This window comes from Lissotriton helveticus, chromosome 4_1 (assembly GCF_964261635.1).
Source record: "Lissotriton helveticus chromosome 4_1, aLisHel1.1, whole genome shotgun sequence".
Taxonomy (NCBI): domain Eukaryota; kingdom Metazoa; phylum Chordata; class Amphibia; order Caudata; family Salamandridae; genus Lissotriton; species Lissotriton helveticus.
The window spans coordinates 312499832-312516854 of record NC_136063.1 but is presented as its reverse complement, the minus strand read 5'-3'; the positions used below and the strand labels follow the sequence as shown (position 1 = coordinate 312516854).

Below are 17023 nucleotides of genomic sequence, written 5' to 3'. Positions count from 1 at the left end.
AGCACCTTGTTTTACCAGATTAATCACGTAGGGTAGGTTGAATAAAAACGACCCAGACAGTGTATATATAAAAATATGTCTATTTATTACACAACACTCACTAACACATTAGTATATCTCCTACCCGGAGATATAAACACAAATGCTCACCAATTCTTCAATCGCAAATAGTTAAGTAAGCACAAAATACAGTGGTATCCAGGGGAAGACGAAACCATATACTAAGAAAGTGAAATGCGAACTGCAACCGAAGTCGGGACTTGGACCAGGAGACTTAGAGGAGCTGGGGACACAAGGAACCACCCATGGTAAGTACCCAAGAACCCCATGATGCACTGGGCCAGGGACAGACTAATTTGCATGTAGCCAGGTTCTGAACTGGGATGGTGCAGTGAGCTAAAAAACGGTGATGGATCAAGCCCTGATCTTTTGACTGGGTAGGAGTGTTCTGCTTAATTCAGATGCTCTGTCCATCACCACCCCCTTTTCTGAATCGTTTTGGCCACCTCAAGTGTGGAATGGTATGCTCAGATGTGAGTCCCTTGCTCACTGCACCATCAGGATTCAAGCAAGCCGGGCCGAGGACGGCTGTAATGCCAGAAACCGGTCCCCGGAAGCTTGTTTCCTTTCCAGTAAAGAATTGGCTTGGTAGTTTGGTCTGCCCTGTTCCCATGATGCACTGGGCCAGGGACAGACTAATTTGCATGTAGCCAGGTTCTGAACTGGGATGGTGCAGTGAGCTAAAAAACGGTGATGGATCAAGCCCTGATCTTTTTACTGGGTAGGAGTGTTCTGCTTAATTCAGATGCTCTGTCCATCACCACCCCCTTTTCTGAATCGTTTTGGCCTCCACAAGTGTGGAAGGGTATGCTCAGATGTGAGTCCCTTGCTCACTGCACCATCAGGATTCAAGCAAGCCGGGCCGAAGACGGCTGTAATGCCAGAAACCGGTCCCCGGAAGCTTGTTTCCTTTCCAGTAAAGAATTGGCTTGGTAGTTTGGTCTGCCCTGTTCTCATGATGCACTGGGCCAGGGACAGACTAATTTGCATGTAGCCAGGTTCTGAACTGGGATGGTGCAGTGAGCTACAAAACGGTGATGGATCAAGCCCTGATCTTTTGACTGGGTAGGAGTGTTCTGCTTAATTCAGATGCTCTGTCCATCACCACCCCCTTTTCTGAATCGTTTTGGCCACCACAAGTGTGGAAGGGTATGCTCAGATGTGAGTCCCTTGCTCACTGCACCATCAGGATTCAAGCAAGCCGGGCCGAAGACGGCTGTAATGCCAGAAACCGGTCCCGGAAGCTTGTTTCCTTTCCAGTAAAGAATTGGCTTGGTAGTTTGGTCTGCCCTGTTCTCATGATGCACTGGTCCAGGGACAGACTAATTTGCATGTAGCCAGGTTCTGAACTGGGCTGGTGCAGTGAGCTAAAAAACGGTGATGGATCAAGCCCTGATCTTTTGACTGGGTAGGAGTGTTCTGCTTAATTCAGATGCTCTGTCCATCACCACCCCCTTTTCTGAATCGTTTTGGCCACCACAAGTGTGGAAGGGTATGCTCAGATGTGAGTCCCTTGCTCACTGCACCATCAGGATTCAAGCAAGCCGGGCCGAAGACGGCTGTAATGCCAGAAACCGGTCCCCGGAAGCTTGTTTCCTTTCCAGTAAAGAATTGGCTTGGTAGTTTGGTCTGCCCTGTTCCCATGATGCACTGGGCCAGGGACAAACTAATTTGCATGTAGCCAGGTTCTGAACTGGGATGGTGCAGTGAGCTAAAAAACGGTGATGGATCAAGCCCTGATCTTTTGACTGGGTAGGAGTGTTCTGCTTAATTCAGATGCTCTGTCCATCACCACCCCCTTTTCTGAATCGTTTTGGCCACCACAAGTGTGGAAGGGTATGCTCAGATGTGAGTCCCTTGCTCACTGCACCATCAGGATTCAAGCAAGCCGGGCCGAAGACGGCTGTAATGCCAGAAACCGGTCCCCGGAAGCTTGTTTCCTTTCCAGTAAAGAATTGGCTTGGTAGTTTGGTCTGCTCTGTTCCCATGATGCACTGGGCCAGGGACAGACTAATTTGCATGTAGCCAGGTTCTGAACTGGGATGGTGCAGTGAGCTAAAAAACGGTGATGGATCAAGCCCTGATCTTTTGACTAGGTAGGAGTGTTCTGCTTAATTCAGATGCTCTGTCCATCACCACCCCCTTTTCTGAATCGTTTTGGCCACCACAAGTGTGGAAGGGTATGCTCAGATGTGAGTCCCTTGCTCACTGCACCATCAGGATTCAAGCAAGCCGGGCCGAAGACGGCTGTAATGCCAGAAACCGGTCCCCGGAAGCTTATTTCCTTTCCAGTAAAGAATTGGCTTGGTAGTTTGGTCTGCCCTGTTCCCATGATGCACTGGGCCAGGGACAGACTAATTTGCATGTAGCCAGGTTCTGAACTGGGATGGTGCAGTGAGCTAAAAAACGGTGATGGATCAAGCCCTGATCTTTTGACTGGGTAGGAGTGTTCTGCTTAATTCAGATGCTCTGTCCATCACCACCCCCTTTTCTGAATCGTTTTGGCCACCACAAGTGTGGAAGGGTATGCTCAGATGTGAGTCCCTTGCTCACTGCACCATCAGGATTCAAGCAAGCCGGGCCGAAGACGGCTGTAATGCCAGAAACCGGTCCCCGGAAGCTTGTTTCCTTTCCAGTAAAGAATTGGCTTGGTAGTTTGGTCTGCCCTGTTCCCATGATGCATTGGGCCAGGGACAGACTAATTTGCATGTAGCCAGGTTCTGAACTGGGATGGTGCAGTGAGCTAAAAAACGGTGATGGATCAAGCCCTGATCTTTTGACTGGGTAGGAGTGTTCTGCTTAATTCAGATGCTCTGTCCATCACCACCCCCTTTTCTGAATAGTTTTGGCCACCACAAGTGTGGAAGGGTATGCTCAGATGTGAGTCCCTTGCTCACTGAACCATCAGGATTCAAGCAAGCCGGGCCGAGGACGGCTGTAATGCCAGAAACCGGTCCCCGGAAGCTTGTTTCCTTTCCAGTAAAGAATTGGCTTGGTAGTTTGGTCTGCCCTGTTCCCATGATGCACTGGGCCAGGGACAGACTAATTTGCATGTAGCCAGGTTCTGAACTGGGATGGTGCAGTGAGCTAAAAAACGGTGATGGATCAAGCCCTGATCTTTTGACTGGGTAGGAGTGTTCTGCTTAATTCAGATGCTCTGTCCATCACCACCCCCTTTTCTGAATCGTTTTGGGGTAGAATACAGCATGCACCTCTTTGATTTGTGAAGCTATAGCTATAATTATTCCGATTCATACAGGCCTTAGACCTCCTCTCCTTCGTATCAGGGCTGAGGATAGAAGCCAGATTAAGGATTGGTGCCCACATTCTGACTGGTACAAGGTCCGGAGCATTGGTCTTTAATACAAACAGGCTTTGCAGTTGGTGAAATAAAACAAATGACCCGCTGTAGGAGGCTGGCTTAGTATATGGTTCACACTTATTCAAGATAAGCACCTTACACTAATCCAGGAAACCCTTTTGGTGATTTTGGCGGTCTTTAATAACCTTTGAAGGCTCTCAAAGAGGTAGCTGTGGAGAGCAGCATTCAGGCATATCTTGAAGGAGTGTTAAGCACCTTGTTTTACCAGATTAATCACGTAGGGTAGGTTGAATAAAAACGACCCAGACAGTGTATATATAAAAATATGTCTATTTATTACACAACACTCACTAACACATTAGTATATCTCCTACCCGGAGATATAAACACAAATGCTCACCAATTCTTCAATCGCAAATAGTTAAGTAAGCACAAAATACGGTGGTATCCAGGGGAAGACGAAACCATATACTAAGAAAGTGAAATGCGAACTGCAACCGAAGTCGGGACTTGGACCAGGAGACTTAGAGGAGCTGGGGACACAAGGAACCACCCATGGTAAGTACCCAAGAACCCCACGGAGGCTGTGTGCAGAGTGGAAACACAGCCGCGTGTCCAACAGAAGTCAATGGGGCAGTCAAGGTTGCAGTTTTTTAAGAAGTTCCCTTCCCAGTGAACCCTGAAGAAACCTCGTGGAAGACAGAAGGTTAGAGCGGTACCCCACCCGTGGATACCCCAGGAACCAGGGTACCTACACTAGAGAAGCCGGGGTGGGGGGGAGGGAGGGGGATGAAACCACTGTAGACCACAATGGAGGACTTCAGGAAAGATGCCGCTGGATTAAACTGTGCAAGTGTTTAGTGGAATTCAAAGGTGGATTCTTGAAGTAAAGAATCTGTAAGCGGAGGGAACAGAGTCTATGCCATTCCGAAAGTGACCGGGAGGCACAGAAGAGCAATGCCCACCGATGTCAGACAGTTAAGAAGAGTTGACAGTGGCCTTGTCGCTGCAGTGGGGAGGACCATGCGACGCGGAGGAAGACTGGGAGCTGTGCACGAGCTGTCCTACATCGGAAGTCGAGAAGAAGAGGGTAAGTGTCTGGCGGTAGCACCAACAAGCCTTGGCACCTGCAACAGGCGTGAAAAGCGAAGAAGGAGCAACATTGGGTCCAGCAAGGTCAAAGGGACTCACCACAAGCAGGAGAGTCAAAGCAGGCCCTGAGCAAGCAGGGGGGGGCACGGAAGCAGGAAAAGATCCTCAGGAGGACCAACAGGCCAAAAGGCACAGGAGCCGCAAGAGGACCGTGAGGAGCTCACCAAAAAGGAAGGCCAACAGTGCAGAGGATGCAGTGAGGACGCTGCACTTGACAGTAATAGATGCTGGAGGCTAGAGCTTCTTGTAGCCCGAAGATCTATGGAGTGCAGAGCCAACACGCCTTGGCAACGGCAGGTCAAAGCAGTGCACAGGGGTTTGGGCCTAGCAGTTCCAACGAGTTATACTGCCCTCAAAGTTGCAGAGAGACAGGTCAGGCCTCAAGGGAGTTACAGAACCACCACCTGTGTTGCTGAGCCTTTCAAAGTCTGTGGGATGTAAGGAGCAGCAGACCGGTCAGCTTTGTTGCGGTGCCTGCAGATGTAGGGGAGTGTCTCCTTCACTCCAAGGGGGATTACTTTGGGTGTCCTTGATGCCCACAGTTTTGTTTAAGATCCTGGAAGAAACACAGACGACGAAGAAGACTTGCAGAACAGCCTAACCAGTAGCAGCAGGAGTCTTCCTTGATTCAGTCTTGAGTCCAGGCGAAGTGCAGTGGAGTCCAGATGTCAAAGAGTGACATGGTTTCAGGGTGGAATCTTGTCCCACAACGAATCTGAAGACCCAAACACAGGTGAGCCATTAAGTCCCCCAGGGAAATGTAGGAATTACTCCACGGTCCCTCCCAGAGGAGGGGCTGGACAGAGGGCAGGATACTCCCATGTCCTTGGTCCACTGTCGTGCAAGAGCGGGAGCCAAGGGCTCCCTGAACTGGTTCAAGCTGGAGTATGCAAGGAGGGCACCAAATGTGCCTTTCAAAGCAGTCTGGTGGCGCTGGCAAGCGCCCTCACCCCAGCCCAATACACTTAGTCCTGTCTGGGAGGTGGTCACACCTCTCTGTGACGGGAAACCCATTGTTCTACCGTCTCCTGCTCGAGCTTGGCTCAGCAGCAGGAGGGCAGAATCATGTATGTGGTCGGCAGCAGCACTAGCTTGCTGTCAGACCCCGAACGTTTGTAACCAGGAGTACAGGGGGTACCCCAAGGAAGCCCCCAGTCCATGGGATCATACTTCCAAAACTGGAATCGGTGTTGAAGTACAATTCCAACATGTTTGATGCCAAACATGAGCTGGTTCTGTGCAGCCACTATATAGTTACAACAAACAAATGATGGACGGAATGCTGACAATGCAAAAATTCTCCCCCAGTCAAAAGATCTAGGTTAAATCCATTGTTCTTTTGCCCACTACGCTACCCCAGTTTGGACCCAGCCATATGCAAATCAGTCTTGACCCTGTGCCTCATGGGAACAGTCCAGACCGAACTGCCAGGCCAGGTCCTCCACTATATAGTTAGGCATCTCATAATGACAGATGTTCACTATATGTAATGTAATGTAATAAGTTTTTGTATAGCGCAACTATCACCCTACGGGCATCCTGGCACTAAGACAAAGATGGGACAACTGTACCTGCAGCTCAAGAGTGATGATAACAGATTGACTAACTTCTAGGAAACAATAGGGTTTTCAGACCCTTTCTGAAATCCATCACGGAATCGGCTAACCTAAGATTCTGTGGCAGCCCATTCCACAATTGTGCAGCTGCTACACTGAAGGCCCTACCCCCCAGTCTGGATCGTTTAAATCTGGGAACCGATATTAAGCCTGTGTTAGCAGACCGTAGGTGTCTAGAAGGCTCATACCAGTTGAATTTATCCTGCAGGGGTAGTGGTCCATATCCATGAACCGCTCTGAAAACGATGCATAGTGACTTGAAGCTTATCCGCTCTTTTATTGGCAACCAATGGAGATCCCCCAGTGCCATAGTTGTGGAGGAGCTCCATGATCTATTCAGAGCCACCTTAGCTGCTGCCGACTGCACCCGTTGCAACCCCTGAATGATATACTGGGGGGCCCCCAAATATAGGGAGTTGCAGTAATCCAGCCTGCTTAACACTATGCTCCTCACTACCAATGCCCGGGAGTCATCTGGCAGTAGAGGGAGGGTCTTTCGCAGCATGTGGATTAGAACAAAGCAGACTTGAATAGTTTTGTTAGCTTGGGACACAATTTGGAGATTGGCGTCCATTAGTACTCCGAGGTTTCGTACGGTATTATTCGGGCATAGAGAATCTTCCTCTCGAGTGAGCCTGAACTCAGTCGTGGGGTACTTTGGAATTTTTGCAGCTGAGCAGTACATCACCTCCGTTTTCCCCCCATTAAGTTGAAGGGAATTACCTCTGAGCCAGCCAGCCGTTTTCCGCATACACTCCTGGAAGACCTCAAGCGATGTCTCCTGTTTACCCTCTAGAGAAAAAATCTATTGGATATCATCCGCGTAGTTTATCACGCTGATACAAAAAGACTTAATGATGGACAATAAAGGTTTCAGATAAACGTTAAACAGGATGGGACTAACTGATGATCCCTGTGGGACTCCTTAATGGACAGGGGAGACTTTTGATGTAAACTGTCCTAAAGTCACCATCTGATGGCGGCCCAGGTGGTAAGATTACAGCCACTCAAAAGCTCTTCCTCTCACCCCGCTGTTCCACAGTCTTCGCATCAAAACGGCATGACTCACAGTGTCGAAGGCCACCGAACTATCGAGAAGGACAAGAATCGACACGTCCCCTCTGTCGGCGCGCAGTCGAAGATTATCCATCACTGTGGTCAATACCGTTTCAGTACCATGCGCTGGTCGAAAACCAAACTGGAATTCGTCCAACAGCTGGTTATCCTCAAGATGTTTAGATAGGATTCTGCTAACTGTTGTTCTGCTAACTGTTCCAACATTTTTATTGGAAAGGGGAGAAGAGAGATTGGCCTAAAACTGGCTGGTACTGTAGAATCCAGCGATGTTTTTTTTAGTAGCGGAGAAACCGTTGCTTGCTTCCATACCGCTGGGACCACGCCTTCTTCTAAAGACTGGTTGCAGATTTTATGAAGCCGTGGAAACAGAATTTTACCAAATTGTTTCCTAATTCTGTAGGGAACAGGGTCTGATGGGGAGCCTGAAGTGATGCTATAAGCTATGCTGCCAAAAGAGTCCTTTGTAAATGATTGAAAAGAAGTTAGCAAGGAGTTGTCACTTAGCTCAATTACTGGCTCCTCCAGTTCAGTATCTATAGACTGAATATTATGAGAGGCTAAATTCCCGACAGTATGTATAAAAATGGCTGACTGCACTTACAAAGCCTGGAGAATCGACTTCGGAGTTTGTAGGGGTGTCCTACTCATTCAGTGGCACCCTCACACTTATAATCAAGCACCCTGTCTTCAGGACTGAAAGGCCTGCCAGAGGGGTAGCATAGGTTTTAAGTGTAGTGGCATCAGATATAAGGAAACATATATCTGTCATGAGAGGTGCAAACACCAACTCACACAGGCTACAATGGCAGGCCTATAGCCACAGTTTGAGTGGTCTCTCATGGGTGGCCCAATACATGCTGCAGCCCATGGTAGACCCCTGGTGTACCTATGCCCTGTGTCCCTTAGTATCATATACTAGGGACTTACAAGAATACCCCATTAGCCAATTTCGGATGTACAACAGTACTTATCATGGTCAATTTAGGGAGGAAGCATACGGACTGGGGTCCCAATTAGCAGTATCCCTGTCAGACTAGTCCAAAAAAAAAAAAAACATACTGACACCGGCAAAAACTGGGGGTAACCATGAAAGCAGATCATACTTTCCTAAAACCCTTGTGCTTAACCCCACACCGTGACCCTTCCTACCCCCCCAACCCCAACCATTATACAAACCCTCCCCTCTGACACTCACCCAGGTGGCTCTCAAGTATCCTTTGGCGGCATCCACAACTCCAAAAGTCAGGAGTCTCGTCCAGGCCGGCGGTGTCTCCCAACACATTGACTGCACTGGATGGCTTCTCACTTGGTTGCTCCGCCTTCTTCTTTTCCGGTTTCCCTCTCGTTTCCTGTCTGTCTTGCTGTGTCGTCCTTACTGATTGTAACTCTGCTCCACAGCCCAAAGACATGGTAGTCCTCTGTTAGTGTTGTTTGTAGTAATCCTTTTTCTCTTTCCATTATAGGTTTTCCGGTGGATACGGGAGACGGCTGTGTGGACTCGGGGACAAGCACATAGTAAAGGGGGAGGGCAAGGGGTGGTTGCTGGTGTCTGCCAGTTTCCTCACAGGCAGATTTAGGCCCCTAGTTTGGGTGACTAGTTGGGGCCCACCCTCAAGGTGTCCAGAAAAGCCAGGTTCAAACTCATACAATTTTACTCCATGCATAGAGTGTACCTCACCCCCAGATTTCTACATGCCATGGTCCCTAGTGCTTCATCAGCGTGTCCTAGAAGTCACGCAGATGACGCAGGATTTTATCATATGGTATCAACTTGTCAGACTTTGACTCCGTACTGGGTTACTGTAGAACATGTTTTTGCCAATCCACAGATAGGTGTTTTGACTGTACCCCGCAACTGTGCTCAATAGGCCTGCATAGTTGCTGCATGGCCAGAAAGTCGATGGACAGGTTTACAGATCTAAGACTCATCCTTACCCGCAGACAACTGACAATGAGCTGTAAATCTCTCAGTGGTCTCGATCTGTATAGAATTAGGGAAGAAGCCGGTAAAGTTGGCGGATTGCGAGAGGGAGGCGATTCCAAAAAAAGAATCTAGAGGAGTGTATAGGGTTCCAATGTTACCTGTCTGGAATGCTAGATTAGTGGCTTGTTCCACAATAGATGCCCTTGGACAGATTGTGGCTGGGGAGGTGCCCTCCGAAGTTTCCTCGCCGGCCACTGACGTGTTCCCACTATCCCCAGACCTTACTGCGGTTACCTGACTGCGTGTTGACTTGGATGTGTAAATAGCATCAGCCCATTTGTCGGATGAAGTTGGAATGAGAGTGGATGTGGAAATCACTGGATACGTATCTGGTACTGTATTCTCAGCTACCTACCGATGATTTTGACTGTACTTGTGAGCCGCTGCGTCAACCTCTCCCTGCTGTTCAAACTCACTGCTTACTGTTCCATCTGATTTTTACATCTTGAACGAAAGCTGCAATTTGCCTAATTGGCCACATTCGCTTGTTCCACTATGTTTTGCAGTGTAGAATTGTTACACTGATCTTAGCCCCTACAATACCACGTGTCTCAGGCTAGTTTCTGTTTTTAAGCCTATAAGCATTTTTTGGGGCAGTGGCTTACACAGTGTGTGTGTGTTTTCTTTCAATGTTCTCCAACTCCAATTACCTTTTTATTGTACTCAATTCACCCCTACAAGGCTGGAGAGAATTCTCTTGGGAATTTCCATTCAGTCACTTCCCACCCATTCTGTGCAGTAACCAGCAGAGGTCTCAGTGGACGGAAAACCTCCACATGTTGAAGTTAGGTCAAGAACCTCATGAGAGCCTCACCTTTGTGACAGGACGCCATCCAGTATTCTATTTATTTAGCTAGAACATTTCAGGAGGAAGAATACCCATTAAGGCAACTCACATCCGTGGTTGTCGCCCCCCCTCATTTGGGAGCTCTCATGACTGTAGAAAATGTGCCTTTTCTGCATGATCACTCCAGTTTTTTGGGTTTTTTCTTGTCCACATATTTTTTCTAGCTTTAGAACTCTGTGCACTTTATCCCTGGTAACCAGTATTAAAGTACTTGTCCTCCCCCTTTTGACATAGTCAAATTGCCTTACTCCTAATTGGTATATTTAACATTCCTTAAAGTCTCTATTATATGATACAAAATGTATTTATTTGCCTGGAATTTAAGTGCCACTAGTGAACCGCAGCACTTATTATACGTCCAATAGAGTGACAATGCAAGCATGGCTTCAGGCCTACTACTGTAACTTGACTGTAACAGTGCAAAATATGCACTGTGGCAGGTCAAAAAAAAAACCTTCTCAACAGGGAGAAACCTCCTTTTTAAATATTAATAAGTAACCCCTATGTAGGCAGTGTAGCTCACAAGGCAGGGTGCATGATTTTTCTAAAAGCAGCCCGCGTGGAAATTTAATGTTATCAAGTCCTTACAGTGACGAGCAGCTAAAAGCAATTTTCAGTGAGGGTGACCAGCCTAAATGTTCTATATAGAAAAACAGAGTACATACTAAAATACTAATGCAGTATCTAGGGAGTGGTACCACCTAGAAATATAATTAAACATCTAATTTTAAGTTATTTAAAATCTAATTCAATGGTGAAGTCGGATTTAAATACACATTAAGGAAAAGTACCTTTTAGAAAGTTACCTCGTCCCTGCCTAGCGTTCCTGGAGACTAGTGTGCATTGGCTCTATAGCTTCTCCTAGCCAGTTATTAGTCTTGAATAGTTGTGAAATGTTTCCCAGAAGCAACCAATAAGCTGGCTTGAATATGGAGAAATGACTCCTCTGAACCCCACAGAAAATGCAGGGTGGGGTGTGGGCATCCTTTTTGACAACATAGTTTAAAATCCTGCTTCAGCGTCACATCCAAAGTGACAAGTCTACTGGGTTCACATATAACACTTAGCAGACACTTAAAACTAGACAGAAAAAGATGCCAACACAATTCTTGTGGATCCACTGTCTGGTTGCTGAAGGACTCTATATATATGTCCTACCAGTCTTTTGTCTATGGGTTTATAATGGGCACAATGCCTGCCTCAAACTGGATTTTAGAGTTAGATGTGGGAGGATACTAGGATTACTATGGCACACTCCCACTGACACTCCCAGCCCTCAGATCCTAAGCTTAGGGTGGCCGAAGACTTTAGCCATCTTGAAAATGCCAAAAGTGGGTAGTGCAGTCCCAGAGAACTTTTAGTTCATTGCTTAGGGTTTGCCCAGGAGTTATTCCCACCCAGATGCTAGTACCAGACATAAATGGTCACCACCAAGCACCCACCTAAGAACAGTTTATGGACCTACAGAAGATCAGAGGAGAACTGGATCTGTTGTTCGTGAAACAAGAGGAGCCCTGGGGAACTGGAATTGCTCCTTCTTGTATCCAGGACAAAGAAATTAACTCCAAGTGCAAGTTAACTGACCTGTGTAAGTTTCAGGACCATAATGAGCTGCAAGAGTCCTTTTTGTAGAAAGAACCCAGCTAACCAGTGGCGGGTGGACCCAGACTGGTTGCTGCTGGTGGCCTCTGCCTGACACCGTCTGAGTCTCTAAGTACCTACCCTGCAGTGCTTGGTGGGGGGGGGGGGTCTTTAGAGGTCTATTCCTGTGGTAGTTTGGGACTTAAAAGACTATGTCAGAACGTAAAATCTTTCACCAGTACAAACCAGATTGGAGAATATGACCCACATTCCATTACGGTGAGCCTCAATTTGGAACTAGGTCCCAGCTATCAGTGGCGCTTAAAACGTAAAAAATTCATATCTTCAGTACCAATTATTGGATTTTTGCCATTCTTTTAAAAAGAATATAGTCTATTTTCTAGGTCTGTTTGGTATTTTAAATGTTTTGCGCTTTGACTTTATTACCGTTTTGGTACTGCATAAATACTTTACACATTGCCATAAGTTAAACCTGTCTCTGTGCTATAGTTACCAGGGCGTAGCGCTCAGGTTAATTTAGTGACTTTGAGGGTTTTCTCTGACTAGGCTTGTGGTTATTCCTTAAGGTGCATTGTCACCCACCCAAATAATAATCCAATTTGTTACATAGACAAATTGTTTAAGGAGTAAACTCTGTATGTACATCCTTGTAAAGAGAAAGCAGGCAGTTGCAAAATCTGGAGTAATGGATCAAGTATTCAAGCCTGTGTTCCAAAAAGGTCTGTTCTTGAGTAAATTCCTTTACACAGTGTCAAAATTAAAAAGTTAATCCAAAATAAAGTGAATTCATTCCCCCCCACAATCCTTCTGTTAGAGTTGTGCTGTTTTTTAAAAGCAATAAGACATTAAATAACAAGCACTGGCAATGCAATTGGTCTCACATTTGGTTGAGTTAAAGCTATTGGCATTGTAAATGACAATGTGTTTTACCCATGTGTTATGGAGTGTATGTATGGGTGTGCAAACCAACTCTCCAAAGGAAGTTAAAAAAATTCAAATCTCGGACTGAGAACCTGCCCTACAATTCTTGCCACTAAAATGAATGTACGATTAGTTTATTCCAAGTGCCTGCATATCAAAACAATATATACTTAAGAAGAATACCGCTACATGCCCACTGAACAGGGGTTAATAAGGATTATCCAAACAGTTGGTTGGGACTCATTTGAATGAGAAAACCTTGTCTATTCGTTGGAGGAATCTACAATCTAATTGACAACAAAATTGTATTTCAACCTAATCCCGTAGAAGAAAAAAAGCCATTCTCAGAATTCCAGCAGCTGACAAGCTTTGTTTATGCCACAATTATATTAAACAAATACATACGAGGTACTGTATAATAACATGTGATACATATGGAAATTGTGCAGACGACGCAGTGCTCACAGTGATCATATATACAACATATAACACATAAGACACTGTACAATACCCAGTGGTTGTATAAATCGGTACAAAAAGAGAAGGGTAGTTCAAGCGAATCTACAGTTCCTTTCTGTTGTTCGTCAATGTCAACCAAATGGTAGAGTTTGCCCGCGTTTTGACTCCAAAATGTTTGTAAGATCTCCTCAGGACACAGGGATCAGTAAAGTGATTAAGTAAATGGTGTTTGGGAGTAAGAACCATAAAAAAAACAGTTAAGAAATGTTACACAGAAGGTGTCATCTTTTTGTCATCCCGGTGAAGCACAGGGTAAAACCGACTCTGTGATGATTTAATGTGCATGTTAATGAATGAGAATAATAACTGGAGATGCGTTATTCCTTTTTGTCATTTCAAGTTACCTCATACTGCTCTGGTGTGTTAAAGGCACACTTCATGCACATTTCATCCACGGTCACCTGGTAAACACTGCTAAAAACAGGTGACTGCATGCACTATTTTCTGTGTCAAGTAAACATCGGTACCAGGAGAATTAATAAGTTCACGCTGTCTGAGCAAATCAACCAACAGTAAGGAAACTGGATGAAATGCGTGCTCGCAAACGAACCAGGGAAACACTTCTTAATAAATCAGGGTTAATCGTCAGTAAAAACCTTCCTCTTGTTCTCAGGCGGCAGCAAGAGGATTCGGAAACAGCATGCAAAAGCACGTTGAACAGTCAATCTTTAAAGTCACAACCAGAGCCGCTATTAATAATACAGTTAAAGATGAAACTCTTTGATGCTGTTCACGTTTCAAAGCATTTCCTATGGGCAATTATGTGATATGATCATTCGGAGTTAACAAGAAGAGTTCAAGTGCACCCTTATTGCATCTCACAACCAGGACATGCATAGAGACCGTGGTGTCTCACAGAAATGGAATCGATTGCACAGGCATACACAGCCAGGCGTAGACATAGACACACAATGGTCTACTAGGCCATATACAGACACACACCCTCATGCATACAACCTTACATACTCAAACACATGATCACACGCAAACACTCACAGGCCAAAAAAAATGCAGATAGACTAACGCATAACGCACATGTAGACAGATACACAATCATATACAGATCAAGCCAATAAGTTTATCTTTTTGATGTTAGTGCTTTTAAAATTATTTACAATTGTATGTGTGTCGTTGTGAGGCTAGATTTGTCGGAGATTATAAACATTGGTCCATGGAAGGATGTGTGAGCGGGTTTAGGGATGAGTGAATGCATATACTAAGTGAGTGAGTGAATAAACATCTACGCTCCATCCTGAAAGCCCCGCACAGTTTAGCTGCAGCTATTGCACACAGGGAGCTAGGGATATCCTACCTGGAGGACTTGGTGAAAGTCAGACCCATTTTAGCTTGGTTAAAAATTTGGACAAATCCCGAGGCAACCCTAAGTAGGGAAATAATGAAGGATTGCTTGGGCAGAAAAAAATGGACGCGAATCCCGTGGCTCAGTTATGTCAAGTCTGTTTTAGACACACTGGGCCTCGGGAACCTCTTTTCTGACCCGGCAACAATCACCCCTCGCCATAAGACGACTGTCCAAAAAGTGTTTTTGGCACACAAAGCCACCCAAAGAATAGAGTCAGATAGGGTCAAATCTACGGTGTGTGCCTATAACCTGGTAAAGACTGGAGAAGGAATGGAACCCTATTTATATTTAATACATAATGCTCAAGACAGGTTTTTAATGAATCGTTTTAGGCTCAATCTTTTACCATATTTATTGGGATCACCTTTAGGGCATTCCACCACAATTGAGCAGAAGGGAACCTGCTACTGCGACAATAGGTCTCCGCAGGATTCCCTTCATTTTGTACTGTTATGTTCATTTTATTCTGTACCTAGGCGCAGATTTTTAGTAGACATTTTTAAAAAATCGAACATAAAAAGCGCCCGAGATGCTCTGATTTATTTACAACAGGCGAATGATCCACTTACACTGTGTTGTATTATTAATTTTATTAAAGTGGCTGCCCGATTAAGGGCCACTAGAGGGGGGGTGGAATTGTGAATTGTGAGATTTTGGATTCTGGTTTTAAAGTTCCATAATGTCCCTTTTTTCTTAATACACTGTGACATAGTTGTATTAATAACATGATTCATGTCAATTTAATTGTGTTTTAATGATATGAGTGTATATTGTTTGTTTGTACCTTTTATGGTGATTTTTAATCATCGAATAAAGAATCCTGACTGACTGACTGACTGAGTGAGTGAATACAGTCATATGGTAAGAAGAATAGCACATTTTATGGATGAATAGGTGAATGAGTGCAAGGGTGCTTCAAATTATATCTGAGTGAGTGCCCAGATGGGAAGTGATATTGGTGGCAATATAGAATTCTTCACTTACCATTCTATTGCTCTCACTCGCCCATTCATCCATGCGAAATTGCAAAAAACAGCATTCTTTAACGCGACCATCTATATAATCCTAACGCGCACAAACTCACTGATATATTGCTAGACACTTTCACTAACAAAAAAAACACTAATCGACTCTACCAAAACCTGTTCCTCGTGTATAGATCTCCGACACCCTATAGTCTGGTATACCAATTATAAAAGCTATTAAATAAATATACAACTAAATATTGTATCCTGCTATACTTAATAAAAGGAACCTGCGGTTCTTGATCCCTTTAATTGTGCATTTGAATTAGTCGTGGCACGCAATGAATCACAAGTGCTATGTAGGTAAACTACCACTGAAAATACAGTCTAACTTAAACTTTACAATAACATGACTTAGACTGGGATATAATTTGCTAACGTTAACATCATACCAGTAGAAATAATTGTCACTTGAAAGCTAGCTTGTAGTAAACTACTCCACTCCAAATATTAGTACTCCTCTGGCGCCTATACTGCTTTGGGAGTGATATGTTCTTCTGTCTTAAGAGTTAATGAATGAACAGGTGTGCGAGACGATGTGAACACACAAAGAAGTATACTTATAATTTATAGGGGCGGGGGCTTTCGAAGCCCTTTTCTCCTTTCTTCCGGTTCGTCTTGCAAAGCTGGACGGTCTGCATTGGAAAGCTGCAAGGATTTCAGCCTTCCTTTCCGTGTTAGATTCTTCTTCATGAATTAAGCGGCGACAGTGGGAAGCAGGGTTACAAGAACAACGCACAGAAAATGAAACAGCCTGTCCCCTAATACACAAGCACCAGTACATTCAACTTAACGTCTGTAGTCCGTTATTGATGTTTCAACGAATGACATTTGTTCATAGATTCTGTACTTCCGGGTCAAGTAAGAGCTTTTGCAGCCATTCCGACGGCTGAACAGCCGCTAGAGCTGGATGACTAACTGTATGGCGGTCTGGGATTGGAGCACTGGGTCACCACAGCCAATCCATGTGCGCTCCATAGAATTGGGACGTGGCTATTGGCTGTCAAGTTCGCACGTGCCTCTGTAGTGTATAAACACTGTCAAAGCTAAAGTAGACAGCCAAGCTGTGTCAGCTGCGGACACGATACAACATTTTCAGCTACGCCAAGCATATAGGAACATTCTGGTAATTCTTCCGCTTTACCGCACGGGGGAGAAAGTGTGGCTTAACGCCTAGAGCAGCCGACTTTGGAATTGGGGGAACCAGGTTCGAGTCTGACGGGAGGCTCGAACATCCTGGGACTCAGGGCAAGCCATTTAATCTTCAAGTGCCTAAAAAATGAATGTGTACGTCTGTAATGCAACTAGCTTGGTGCTCATGTAAAGCGCTCTGATGCCTTCGGGTCAAGCTCGTGTTATATAAAACTGCACGGAAAAAATGCCACCGAATTCTCACGCAACTCAACAGTTAAAAATACATTTTCCTTGCCTGTGCATTATCCCCACCTCTGCAGGCTCACTGAGCAAATGAGAAAGTACGGCAGGGTTATTATGAATCTCACTCTACCCCTTGCAGTCTCTAAGATAAAGAATTG

General features: G+C 45.3%; 1 protein-coding gene across 2 annotated transcripts in view; it reads right to left on the bottom strand.

Annotated features, from left to right (window-relative positions):
- The window catches only part of TAF2 (TATA-box binding protein associated factor 2), a 658862-nt gene extending 642586 nt beyond the window's left edge, over positions 1–16276 (bottom strand). For both annotated transcript variants that reach the window (XM_078686838.1, XM_078686839.1), the window contains exon 1: positions 16053–16276. In XM_078686838.1, coding sequence (XP_078542964.1) covers positions 16053–16129 — 77 coding nt within the window. In that variant the 5' untranslated portion in view covers positions 16130–16276. The remainder of the gene's footprint in view (positions 1–16052) is intronic.
- Between the last annotated feature and the right edge of the window lie 747 nt (positions 16277–17023).